General features: G+C 51.9%; 1 protein-coding gene across 3 annotated transcripts in view; it reads left to right on the forward strand.

The window, feature by feature from the left end:
- Positions 1-13,044, forward strand: part of LMF1 (lipase maturation factor 1) — a 206,330-nt gene extending 193,286 nt beyond the window's left edge. For all 3 annotated transcript variants that reach the window (XM_055806794.1, XM_027780255.2, XM_055806793.1), the window contains 2 exons: positions 1,374-1,486; positions 12,548-13,044. In XM_055806794.1, coding sequence (XP_055662769.1) covers positions 1,374-1,486; positions 12,548-12,722 — 288 coding nt within the window. In that variant the 3' untranslated portion in view covers positions 12,723-13,044. The remainder of the gene's footprint in view (positions 1-1,373; positions 1,487-12,547) is intronic.
- The last annotated feature ends 677 nt before the right edge of the window (positions 13,045-13,721 follow it).

Below are 13,721 nucleotides of genomic sequence, written 5' to 3' on the forward strand. Positions count from 1 at the left end.
TTTTGCAGAGTAACTTCGCCTTGATGTTCTGCATTAGTCACAGTCCTGCAGGTACAGCTGCCGGGTTTCGCTTTCCCACAGTGTCCCCTACTGCTTGCATTAAAAAATCCATTTAGGTACACATTAAAAAAGGAGGCGGGGGGCAGGGGGGCAGTCTTAATGGAAGTATAAAGCACAGAAAGTCACCAGAAGGGGAAATGCTTTTTATGGAGCCTCAGCAAGAATCCCTGTGACCAGCATGAGATGCATGGATTCCTGGAGGGAGGTAAATGCAGAGGCAAGTTCTGCCCCCGCAGCTTGGGCTGCTCCCTGCTCCCTTTCAGTGGCTGCACCATTAAGGGGATGGCATAGGCGCGGGATGTGGAGAGGACAGATGAGATGAAAGGAAATAAAGAGGAGAGAGAAATCAGGAACAGAGAAGTCACTTTCTCCTGTTTTCTCTTGGATAACACAACAGGGGAAAGCAACCTATTTTAAAATGATGGATGGATTGTCATTTCAAAACATGCCATTACTGTTCCTCTGTGGAGCTTGCTGCTGAAAGAAATCATTTAAATCAAGGATTTGGGGTGCAGAATTGGTAAGAACACTCCAACTATGTTAGAGATGCGTGAAGCCAAAAAGAGATTTGTGATCCAAGGTATAGGAGGAGCCACAGCTCGTGGTGGGAGTACCACTGGACCCAGACCATCTCCTGGACCAGCGATGCACTATGCTTTCCTGGTAGCAGCAGCTGTAGGCTTCTCCCTGGCACTGGGATAAAGCGGTGCTGTGGGTCAGCGGGGATGCAGGGCTGGCAGAAACACCCCCTCGGGCACCTCACATGGAGCAGAGGTCTCTGTCATGGCAGGGTGGTGCAGGTGGAGATGCATCCCTGACTGTCAGCTAGTCTCTGATCATCAGCTGAGCTGTGGCTGCTGGCTGTGGACACGCTTTTTGCTTCACCACCAGCCCCCCCCGCCCCCTCGCTGTAATGTGAATTCCTTAGGGGATGCTTGAGATGGAGGATGCTACTTTGCAGTCGGGGCGGGCTGGGAGCGTGTGCGTAGCCGTCCCAGCTCAGCTAACAAACTCATTAGACCTTTGTGACTTGCACACCCTCAGTTGTGGCTGTGCCCTCAGGAATGATTTCCAGATGAGACGAGCTCAGTGAAGCTCTCCCTGCACCCCACAGATGCCAGAGGGTCTCGGTGTGGACCTCAAGGTGTTGGATCCCACAGGATCCGTTCCCTGCAACACCAGGCAATTCATTGCTGCTACCCAAATCAGTTGTAATCTCTCCCCAGAGACCACACAGAAGTCTTTAATGCTAATCACACTACATGGCAAGCCTAACAGCGCCTAACGCTTTTATATTTTATTCCTTCCCCAAGACCTATGAGCAGAATGAATGGATAATCCACTTGGCTGGGAAGCTGCTGGCCCAGGAAGAGGAGACCTTGTCCTTGATGGCAACGAACCCGTTCGCGGGCAGAGCACCCCCACGGTAAGCCTTGGGTTTTGCCGAGAGCTGGAAGTACCTGGGCTCCGTCTTGGTCCTACCCTGGATGCCCACATCTGGTTTCTCTTGATGGATTGGGGTGGGGTGGGGTGGGGGTGGTGCCCAGGCAGTCCGGGGTACAGGAGGGCGGGCACCAGGAAGAGCTGGTGCTCCCAGAACCTCAGTGCCTTTCTGGGGGGGGACACGAGGACCCTTGGGCTGAGCCTGTCCCCGGGCAGGTCTGCAAAGGGCTCAGCGCTGCTCCTCTTGGACAGCAATCCAGGCTGCTCAAGTGGTTTCCTGCCCATCAGCTTTAGATTCTTTTTGTCGTGATCGCTTTGTGAGCTCAGATCGAAAGCGCTGCTTCTATCGCCCTACTGAGGCATTTCAAAGACAAACTGGCCCCGCAGAAATGACTGTTTTTGTGAACACTTGTCTTGGAAGTGTCTGTGTTTTCAGTGAAAAGACAAAGCAAACATCAGCAAGTGAAAGGCACAGATGAAAACGCCAAGGTTTTTATACAAAAGGAAATTTTTCACAAAAGTGTCTGTTTTGTTGATGAAGTTATTTTTAGCTGAGAAAACATTTTAAGGGAATTTTGGATCAACTTGAGTAATACTATGCTCTTGCTAATATTTTCCATTCGAGGCTCTTAGGATGCACTGCAAAGGAGGAGGAAGGCTGACAGTACTGTGTGAAACGAGCTTCCTCCTGCACCCTGCTGCTGCTTGTGGGCTTCAGCACGGTGCGTCCCCCAAACCCTCTGAGAGACTCCTTTTCCACCTAGACACTAAGAACTTCCACCTTTTACCAAACTGCTTCCTCTGAGGTGATTTACACATCCCAGGATGCTATAGATGGATAAACCCATGACGGTTTAGACTCTGAGCTGAATGTATGTCTGTATGTAGTCTGCAAAAACTCCAAAGCTTGGAACACAACTGTTAAGTGAGCTGCCCACCATCACATTGGAGTATTTCTAAAAAATAACATTCCTGGGGTTCCCTGGCATCCAGCCCTGTCATGGTGCACAGCACCTTGTCAGAGCATTGGTACAGGCTGATGGAAACATACTCCCCCCAGGTGCAGGAGCCAAGACTGCTGTAAGAACAGTTATTGTGGGGTTTTTACACATCTTCTCATTGGAGAACCCGTTCTCCCGTGGGTGCGACACCGCAGGGCGAGCCGGCAGGCGCTCTGGGTGTGCAGGGCAGGATCCTGCCCACGGCCCAGTGAGAGCAGCCTCAGCGGAGCTCCCGTCAGCGGTGCGTTATGGCTCAGGGCACGTTGTGGGGTGGTGTCGCCGTTTGTTGGGTTACACAGGCAGTGGGTCTGTTACGCACAAGTAATGACACCTTGGCTGCAGTCCAGCGGGGCTCTTGGGCACCTCGGTTAATTATTGCTACAAAAGGCATGCTGGGCTAGAGCAGCACAGCCCTTGCCACGGATGGATCCAGCTTTAAGAATGTGTAAGGGGGGCGGGGGTTTAGCTCTGCTTGGCCGTGCTGGGTTTGGCTTTCCATGGGGGGAGCAGGGTGCTGGTGCTGCACCATCACTGCCCTCGGTGGTGTTGAGGAGCACGTGAAACCTCTTTGCTCCGGGTTGTGTTCTGGCTGCGTGTTTCTCTTCGTTTTCATGGACCTTCATTTGAATGCACGTGCATCTATCAGCTGAAGCGGGGTCTGCAGCTTGTGGCAGCGAACTGCACCGCCCTGCCGCTCCCTGCCACCTCCTCGCTGGGGGCTGCGCAGCCTCCATGGCCGTGGCCCATTTCTGACAGCCAGGGAAGGGGCACAGCGCCTGCGCAGCCTTGCATGTGGCGAAGGCAGTGGGCACCTTGTTAGGGTGCTAACGGACACCAGAGCTCACAACGGGCAGAAATTCAGCCCAGTGAGAGGGCTTACCTACTGGGATCCGGTGGGAGCTGGATCCTTCAGGAGCCCATCATGGAGCTGGGGTTGGGGCAGCATTGGCAGCGCTGAGCTGGCCAAGCAGCCGGAGAACCCGGATCACGCTGGCTCTGTCTCGGGTGCATTTATCATCTGCATCTCACCAAACTTCCTTCGTGTCCCCAAGGTTCAGCGCCATAAATTCACTGAGTGAAGTTCACTGCAGGGCGTTCCTTTGCATTGCTTTTTTATGATTTAAAAAAAAAAAAAAAGAAGAAGAAAAAAAGTCAGTCCTGAGTGCTGGCTGACCCCAGGGGTTTTAGCAGAACCTGGGACCTTTAGACACCGAGTCACCAGTTTGAATTAGGTGTCCCCTGGTGCCAGCAGCCAGAAGCCATGACCATCTGGTGGCTGCTGGCAATAAACGGCTCTCGCAATTCACAAAGCGACAGAAGCATTTGATAATCCCAGAGCTGTTTATTACCACGTGTCCCCCAGTGCCATAAATGTTGCTCCTGGTGCTCACCGGGACGGAGGCTGAAAACAAGACATCCTGACAAATTAAAACTCAAGCAAATGTGTATCACGTCTTGCCTTCCCAGACTTTGCCGTAGACGGGCTGCATCTCTTCTCTGCTTTCTGGCATCAGTGGTGTTAAAAAAAATTAATGTGGTTGAACATAGGAACTCATTTTAAAATGAAAATAATGAAGTGGGATGTGGCTGGGATAATGCTACATTGCTCCAGGTGGTGAATAGGTTTTTTTACTGTATTCTGTAACAGGTGAGGAAGTGAAATGTTCAGGAATTTAAAGCAAAACCAAAAGCAAATCTTCATCTTTGTTAGTTTTTATAGGATAACGACTGCAGAGCGTACAGAGGAACGCAAGCAGGTCCAATAAGTAATTACACAGCAGTGTGGATGCTGTGTTGAACACACGGTGCTATAGATTTTGTTGAACAGGGTCTTGATTCATGCGTTACCGTGGTTAAACCAAAGCACAGACTCTGTTTTCACTCTTTAGCAGCTAGTTTATAGTAGGAAAAGATCAGGATCCAGCACTGGTTTTATGTGTCAGCTGCCTTTGCTCTGGCATTAGCTTTGCTTTAAAAGTTTTTCATGGGTCTAGTTTATTTTTGGGTGGCGTAAAGTAAAAATAACAATTTACAAATGCTCGTTTTGGCTCAGACCAAAATCCAACACCCCGTTTCACTCTGGATCCCAGGTTGCGGGTCACGTTTTGGGTTTTGGCGAGCCAAATGCAAACACCTGGGGACATTGGCACCACCCGGGCTTTTACCCAGGTGTGAAGGGGGGTGCTGGGCGCCCACGCTGGGGTGCTGGGTCTGGGTCGGACCCTGTGCTGGGCTCTCGCGTCAGTCACCGCTTCCTCTGGCTATTTACATCTCTTCGGTTATTCTTTGCTGTTAGAGCTTCGCCTGCATAAGGAGGCTGAAGTGACCGTTTGCCTTTTTTTTTTAATTTGTTTTCCAGTTGCTGTGCCCTGTCCCCATTCTGCTGGGTTTACACTCATGGCTTTTGTGGCTGGCGTGGGCACAGCAGCTCCATGAGCTGCTTTTCACCCAACGTTAGTTCTGCTCCGGCGGGCTCGCTTGCTCAGGTTTGGGGTTTTTTCCTTTATATTTCAAACCCACCATTTCTTTGTTTAATTTTAAGTGTCCCCTTGTCGCACACTGAGGCTCCCAGCGGGGCTGGCGAGCCCCCTGCACCCACGGCACAGCCCCAGGCACGCTCCCACGGGAGAACCGTGGCCAGAACCCGAGGATCAAGCTGTACCCTCCGATCTGGGTGTAAGAAGTATAAGAGGCCATTAGCAGGATACCTATTTTTTTAATCCAGACTCCTTAGCAATCTTCCACCGAGTGCTGGATGTGGGCAACCTCAGCGCTGACAGCCGCTTACAGCCAGCCAGCGCCTTTTTGTTATAATTTTGTTTTAATCGTGAACAATAGACTTAAATTTGAGCCTTAGCGGTAGCGCCTGGCAAGAAAAGATAGTTCAGGGGGGCTGTGGCTCCGATGGTTTCCGTGGGGCATCCCTGTGCCCTCTCCCATGAGCCGGAGCCCATTTGCGGCTGCTGCAAACCTGAAGGATCCTTCACTCCCACCTTCCAGCTGAGGCTTGTGCCCCCCGCGGCTCGGCTCCCTTCAGTAGCTGGGTGGAAAAAAAGCTAATTTTCCTACCATATTCCGCCCCCCTCTGCATTCTAAAGGGAATTTTGAGACTTAATTATTTTCATTCCCTGCTAGACTAAATAATTAGGGGAAGGGACTGTTTTCCATAAGAACATTACGCTCCATACTCCACGGAGTTTATTCTGTTAATGGAAACTCTACACCTTAAATAGCCAAGGGACTTTCAAAATGAGTTAATGCCTTCGAAATGAAATTTCTGAGACCAAAGTTTGTAGGTTTCTTTACAACTCTAGAAATTATAGTATTTTTTCAAGTGTGATAAACTTAAAATGAGAAACAGGTGACTGATTAAAAATGAGGGTATTGTTGAGCACCCAGCCTAGCTGAGTGTGAAGCTTTACTTCAAGCACAGTGATGTTTGTGGAATGTGGATTTACAAAATATTATTGTGCAGCGGATAGTTCATAAAACACCAGCCGTCATAAATCTGAACGGTAGGGCTTTGGCTGAGAAATTAATAAGTGTTTAACACGCCGTCATGGAAACAGACTGCAACAATAAAAGAAAACAAAAATCAGATTTTGCCTACAGGAGGAAAAAAAAAATCAGGTTTTTATTTTTGACCTGAAGTGTTTGGTGTCTCTGATATTAAATCATGTTCACTTAAGGACTTTTATTGCAATTATAGTAGCACTTCATTGAAAAAGCCCCAACATGTATCCGAGGACCTGGATTTGTAGCGGTGGCGTTATTTATGGAGGCAGCGCTTCCCATTTGATGCTACCTGGCTGCAGGAATGCAAGAAGAATATAACGTTTCGTATTCTTTTTTTTTTTTTTTTAATTTGGTTGCCCATTTATTTCCCATTTGTGTCACGGCTGCGGGGCGCTATACCTGGGGGCACGGTGGACTGGGTTTTCAGACTGTGGGAGTCACCACGGAGCCCGGCAGGAGGTGGCTGCGGAGCTTTGCACGGTGTAGAAGCCACTTTGGGGGCTGCTCCCTCGGACCCCCCCAGAAGGGGTCAAGGTAATTCTGTAGCTATTGAAAGCAGTGCTGGGAGCAGGAAGGGAGTACGGCGTTATTGGAAGATACGGGCATCACTGAGATGTGGGTGGAAATGGCAGTTCTGTGGTGCAAGGTCCCTCCCAAAATGCCTTCAGAGGAGACAGGGGTGCTGCTCATGGGCATGGGATGCTCTGCAGGGACACGAGTCCTTCAGGGTTTGTTTTGTTTTGTTGAACAAAACCTTCAGGGTTTTGTTGAATCCCACATGCCTCCTCTCATCCCACGGTGTTTCTGTGCTGACACGCAAGTCTCCCTCCAAGGACCTGCGTGGTCCACATGACGGGATGCGGTAAGGGAGCGATGTGACTCTGCTGTCCCCAGAGCCAATCCTCTCCCACGGGTGCTGGTGGCTTCTGTGCGGAGAAGTGAAATGTTTTGTGTGGTTTCCCCATGGAAAAGCGGCTTTGCCAGCAGTGAAACTGTCCCGGGAGGTGACCAGATCCTCAGAGGTGAAGAAGTATAAACACATTCTTTTGGCTTTCTCACCAGGTTTCGCCACGGCGAAATGTTTTACTGCAGTTCGTTTCTTCTTTCCCTATGTACTCGAATCTCAAAGAAAATCTTTATCATCAACATTACAACATCTACTATTATCAGAACAAAATTATTCCACTCTCCTGAATTGAAGTTTAAGGGATTTTCTTTTGGTAAAAACAACCTCGGTATCTCAGCGCTGCTGGGGAGGGCAGAACTCATCTCATGGCGTCGGGATACCCCCCCGGGTGGGGGATGGGGCTCCCAGCCGCCTCTCGCAGCGGTGGCAGATGCAGCCGTGGGGCAGCTTCCCTGTGGCCCTAGGAGCCGTCTGCCTTGGCCAGGGCAGCTCCTGCCTGGGCTCCGTCGGGAACATCGGCCGCATGCCCATCACGCCTGCGAGACGCTGAACTGAGCCCAGTTGCGGGGTCTGTGGGTGCCGCAGGGAATCCCGGGCAGTGCTGCGAGCCCCGGGAGAGCCGGGTTGCCTTCCCCCAAGGTTTTCTCTGCCCCTGGTACAGACACAGCCTCTGAGCCCCTCTTTCTAACCCGTCGGTGGGGCAAAACCCCCACTTCGCCATCTCCCAAGAGAGTTTGGGGGATAAACTGCCCGTGGGATGCTCTGGCTCTGCAGGGCCAGGTCTTGCAGGAGCCTTGAAGAAGGAGCAGTCAGCGGCGCTGAAAAACAACCCATAAAACTGCCCTTATTCTGCAAACTTGGGCCAAGATGAATTTATGATCCCTCCCACTAACAGGGCTAGAATAAGCAAGAAAGCCGATGATGGAGGCTCTGTTACTGTAATGAATTTGTACTTTCCACTGACACTTGCTCGCTGATTTACTGTGTTAGGAGTTAGCTGGAGTGGGGAACCTCCAGATTAAAAAAAAAAAGAAAACCAACAAGAAAACCCCCACCAAATCGAAAAGACGCCCCGTGTTTTGGTTTCTTTCTTCCCTTTCGCACCCCGCCTTGCCCTGTCAGGCCATTAATTCTAACAGAAACCACCAGCTCTGGTTTTTTCCCTCGAACCCCTCAGCTGTTGCAGGGAGACAGCTGCACCCTCTGGAACTAATTACAGCTGTCTGGGAGATTTAGCCCTCCATCCCAACAACTCCAATATTGCTGCTAATTTTTAACACGTACAGTTGGAAGATGTCATAATAGGCTGATATATGATCGAATCTTAAAAGTGCTACAGCGCAGCTGCTACCGGGCATCTGGTGGGATGAATATATTGATCTAAAAAATAATGCTTATTATTTTTAGCCTTTCTGCCCTTGCCAGGGCTGTAGCCCTGCCCGATCTGGGTGCTGATGGAGAGCAGTGTTTGCCCAAAACGGTGGTAGCAGGCAGGTCCCAGCACCCCATGCAGGGCCATGGGTCCTTCTGGGTGGCTCGGTGGTCCTCCCTCATCCAGCCATCCACACCAGGATCAGCGCCATCGCTCTGCCAGCACCTCCCGAGTACCGCTGTCCCTTGTCCCAATGTCCCTGTTGTTGTCATCGTGGAGAGGGTTTTCCATCTAGAGGAGAAATGTCTGACTTGCTTTATCTGACCATAACTTGTTTCTGGCTTCTCAAGTGATTATTTTGCCCTCGTGTGCCTCCTAAGGGACCTCACCTGGGCTCAGCTGGTTCAGGCTGATGCTCCTCCAGAGCCGATTCCCTGCCCAGCTGTGGTAGCTGGTGCCCGGTGCTTCCCAGGGAGCCAGGAGGAGCTGCTGGCTTGCATTCGCTCCGAAAATCCTGGGAAACTGTCTTCAGCCAGGATTGTCCTTCCTGACCTTTCTGTCTGTCTGCTCTGAAACACAAGTCTTGTTCATCCTTCTCTGAGTGTGGGCGAGCACCTGTGGCAGCAGACTCCTTTGAATGTAGATGAAGTCAGAGCGCTTCTTCGTGACCTTCTTGTAGATGCTCCCGTTTCTCCAGAGCAGCAAACAAGGTTCACACATGCTAGCAGTCTCCTGCCTCAGAGAGGGCTCGGAGTCCTGTGGATCCCTTCCACCAGCCAGAAGGTCTTTGTGTGCGAAGGTCTTTGTGTTGCAGAAAACACAAGCAGTTGCTGATGGGATGGTCTGTAGCCTGCAGGTTTCTTGGTCTGCAGGCGACCATATATGTGCATGTCTCGCCTGAGTTACAAGCTGTCCAGGGCTTCAAGTGATGCTTGTAAACTCTGTGAGCCCTGAAATGATGGACTCTGGGTTGTTCGTTCCCTGAATCCCGAGAGGAGGGAGCGGGTCCAGCGAGGCAGCGCTGGAGGAGTTTACAAATCCTGTAACTTCAGGACTGAGGCACCCAGGTAGATTATAAATACTGGGGTAGCTTGTAAACTCTATGAGCCCTGAAATGAGGGGCTCCGGTGAGTATTAAACTGCAGCTTTTACATACATAAGCCTTGCAAGGAAAGCTTGCCATGGGTTCCAGGTTTTCCGCTTTTCTCCCACAGCCCCTAGGCCGGGAAGGATGGAGAGGACGGATAGCGCAGGATCTGGATGCTGCTGTGGTATTCTGATGCTCAGAGGCATTCTGGTGCTCAGAGGGATTCCCGCTGCAGTTTCCCCATCCTGCAGCACTTTGGCTGCTGCAGCCCTGTGAGGGCTCGTTGGTGCCTCCATTTACCAGAATGGAAACCTGCAAGTTTTCCATCCCAGAGAAGCGCTGGCCGTGCAGGACAGCGAAGAGCCGTGGGCTGTGGTGTGCCAGACTTTATAGCTCATCACTGGGTGAGTGTTCAGCTCCTGGAAGAGCTCAGCTCCACAGAGTATACAAGCTCCACAGTCCATGGAGCTGTGCAGGTTCCTCCTCTGTGGATCTTGGCATCCTGACGTGGACCATGCGTCCCAGCACTCCAGCTCAGGGCTCAGGTGGAGCAGGCTGGGGGAAGCAGAGTGACTGTGGCTGGGACAAGAGGGTGGCTGAATTTAGAGGTCGGGGGGCTGCAGGGGGACTCTTCAGATTGATTGAGGCTCTGAACAGGAAAGCCTGAAACGCAGTCAGATAGAAAGGCAAACTATGCCACAAAAATGCATCTTCAATGGCATGTGGTTGCTTTAATGCTCACACGGTTCTAGTTTTACATGCCGATCCCTTTGATAGCAAACATTTTAATAGACAGAGAACATATGGGAAAAATCATGCCAAATCAGATGATAGATACTATTTAATCTGGACAGGCAAGCCCATTCGAAAGGGACAAGGAAATTTTCATTCCAGAGAGGTTGCAGGACAGTCCTGGAGGTTTGGGAGAAGACACTTGGGTGTCTGAGCAGAGACCTGGCATCTCCCGAGGTCTCCTAGGTCTGCCCCAGGGGCTCAGAGAAGCCAGCTGCTCTCTGCACTCCGCATCCCCGTCTAGAAAACGGGAACTTTTCCAGGTGGGGTTTGCAGACAGCTCCTTCAGCATTGGGGACCCTGCTACCCCCATGTGCTGGGGGCACATGGGGACGGGTCCCAGCTCACCGTATGCTCTGCAGTCGCTTAGTGAAGAAAAAAACCCAAGAGCCCCGATGCGGCAGGCAGGGGAAGGCTTCAGGCAGGAGAGGGATGGACATACAATCAGCCACTGAAACTTTTTTGGGAAGTAGATATGTATTTTGACTTCAGGAAAGCAATCAAGCAGCATAGCTTGGAAATCTCTAACCATCCCAGACAGGAGCCTGCAGGCTACCTGGACCCGCGGGAACGTTGCTGTTCAGTAATGCTCTAATTATTAACAGGAAATTTTGTGCTCCTGCGAAGTAAACACTCTGGGAGTAACACTTCAGCCCCCATTTGACTTTTACCAGCCTCAGAACAGAGGAGGGAGAGAGGGTGTAGAAATGGCCCTGGCTGCCACGAAGCCAGCAGCTGCAGGGCGGCATGTATGGTGATGAGATGCAGGGTTGTGCCCCCTGAGCCCCCAGCCAGGGCTGTGCCGTTGCCCCCTCCTTCTCCCATTTACCTTCCCATATTTGAGGGCTGGTGTCCTGCCTCCCTGCAGCCCCCCGTCAGCGTCTGGGGGCTCTGCCGCAGAGGGTACAGCATCGGGGGGCACCTCCTTCCCTACGCTTCCCTTGGCACCCAGCCCTTACCCCTTGTTTAAATTAGAGCTGTCCCAGCGCAGCTCCAGATGCTTTAGTCTGGGCTTCCAGCGCAGCTCCAAATGCTTTAGTCTGGGCTTCCTTGGATCCCCCCGTCATCCTCAGCAGAGGGGGAAGCATGGTGATATTTTTCCTGTTTTCATGCCAGCCAGGAGGCCATCAGAAAACAGATGTAGTGCCCATTGCTGCGAGTCAGCAGCAAGCAATGGGCGTGATGAACAGTTCCATGTTAATGCGTTTTGTTAGGAGATGCGCTTCTGTATCGCTCATCTGGGTACCCAGCAAGATTTAAGTGGAGATGTCGAGATGTGATTGCAGCAGACCTCTTAATTGGGTGCAGTTTTATCTGTCGTCTCCATCTCCCCTGCTTCCTATCAGAGCACCGCATTACAAAGGTGGGCGTTAATGGCAAATATATAGGAGTCGTCCCTAATTATTTTAGCAGTAGGAAGGAACTTTACGGCTGCCCAAGGTGCAGCCCCAGGAGCGAGCAGCTGCAGGAGCGTGGTGCCCTGCTCAGTAGCAGGGTTTGTATTTTAGTAGTGAAGCAAAGCAGGTTTAAATGAGCATTGACACGACTTTGACATTTTTATATTGTGGGTTATTTTATGAACTTATCCAGCAAATGCGGCGATGCACTCTGCAAACAGGGACCACAACGCTGGAGGACCGGGGTGTTACTCCCTCTCTTGTCAGCATGCCCTACATCAAGCGGGACCAAACCTCCCGAACCAAGCGGCATGGTTAGCCTCCGAATGTGTTTTGCGACACTGATGAATGCTTCTTTCTTCACTGTTTTAAAATCTCCTTTTCTGTCAACTCCCAGGGCGGCCAGAAAACAGATGCGCTCGTAGCTCCACTAATAAGCTGTGGAGCAGAAGGAGCAGCCGCTGCCTGGGGCAGAGGGATGCTGGGGGAGCTGGGGTGGGAGTCAGGCTCTATACCTAAAAATGTCCTGGGCAGAAATACTCCTTAGTTGCTCTCAGAAAAGAAAAAAAAAAAAAATTTCTTGGTTTTATTATTATTCTTTCAAACTTGGTTGCTGAGAGGTGTGTGGAGCATGCGGCGGCGGTGGGGAGTGCAGAGGGCGAGGGGGTGTTAAAGCTCCTCTGCATCATTCCTAAATTGCATCAGGAGGAGCCCAGGAGCTCCCCGCTGCCTCGCTCCAGCAGGGACGGCCGCACCCCTGCTGCTGGCTGTGGGCATCCCAAGGATGGAGGGAGCGTCAGGATGCAGGAGCCAGCCAGGCTGAGCACCCTCCAGCTGACTTCTCCATCCAGCTATGGAAAGGCTCAAACCTCATCTCTGAGGGGACCGTAAATAGGGTCTGACACTCCCCCCGCTGCCGCCCGGCTGTGGTGCCAGCCCCTGCTGAGCAGGCTGCGCTGTGTTCCTCTGCAGGTGGATCCGAGCAGAACACTTCAAGTACAAATTCAGCCGACCCGGCGGAAAGCACGCCAGCGAGGGGAGGTGGTGGATTCGGAAGAGGATCGGCCCTTACTTCCCCCCCGTCAACCTCCAGGGCCTGAAGAAGTTTTATGAAGACAGGAACTGGCCGTACCCCATGCGGGACTGATGGAGGAGGACAAGCAAGGTCAAGAGGGACCAGCTTGGGAAGCAGAGCAGTCAGCTCCCTTACAAACTGCCTGTCTTGCCTCTCTCTGTATTTTTCATCCATATCCTTGTTTACACATATCTTACAGAAGGTTCCCAACCAACCTGTCCACTTGCTTTTGTGATCTGGTTTTTCTCATCTTTCTGTTTCTTTCTGTCCATCCTTCTCACCGCAGCCATGCCTGATGATTGATTTCTTTTGCCAGGCTGCTCTGTTCGGAAATCATCAGCTCTAGAACTTAGGAAAAACAAGTGTGAACAAATACCATGATTAGTTTTGGGTAGCTGTTGGTGTTGCTTATCCTGAGCCATTGCATTGTGTGGTGGCTGCAGAGGTGTGCAGGGAGGTCTCGGGGTGGTCTCCTGCCTTGGCCTGTGCCCCCTGAGGCTCGCAGGTTCCCTGGGGTCCGGCATCGGACAGCGCAGCTGGGTCCTGCCCTGCAGCCAGCTCTGTGGAGGTGATGCTGGCCTGGCACAGGGCACTGCTCCCCCATCCCGTCCCATCCCATGTCCCATCCCATCCCGTCCCATCCCCGTGCCGTCCCGTCCCATCCCATCCCGTCCCGTCCATCCCATCCCATCCCATCCCATCCCATCCCATCCCATCCCATCCCATCCCATCCCATCCCATCCCATCCCATCCCATCCCCATGTGTGCCGGCAGCCCTGAGCTGTCAAAGCTGCTTTACTCCCGACACAGCTGCCCCCGCACCGCCCTCACTGGCACCCTGGGAAGGAGTCTCCTCGCCACCTTTTCACTGCAGGCTCATGACCGGCCTGAGCTACGTGTCCTGCCCACCAGGCATGGTTCGGCTCTCCCACTGTTCATCCCTGGGCTGGGGAAAACGCCCTGCGACCTCACCCTGGGATCCCCTGTCCCTCCTGTTTGCTTTGGAGTCTCCCCTCATCTCGGTCTGTGTTTAAAATCACCACATGGGTTTGGCTCAGTGAGCCCAAATGA

The sequence above is a fragment of the Falco peregrinus genome, chromosome 5 (genome assembly GCF_023634155.1).
Source record: "Falco peregrinus isolate bFalPer1 chromosome 5, bFalPer1.pri, whole genome shotgun sequence".
NCBI lineage: Eukaryota > Metazoa > Chordata > Aves > Falconiformes > Falconidae > Falco > Falco peregrinus.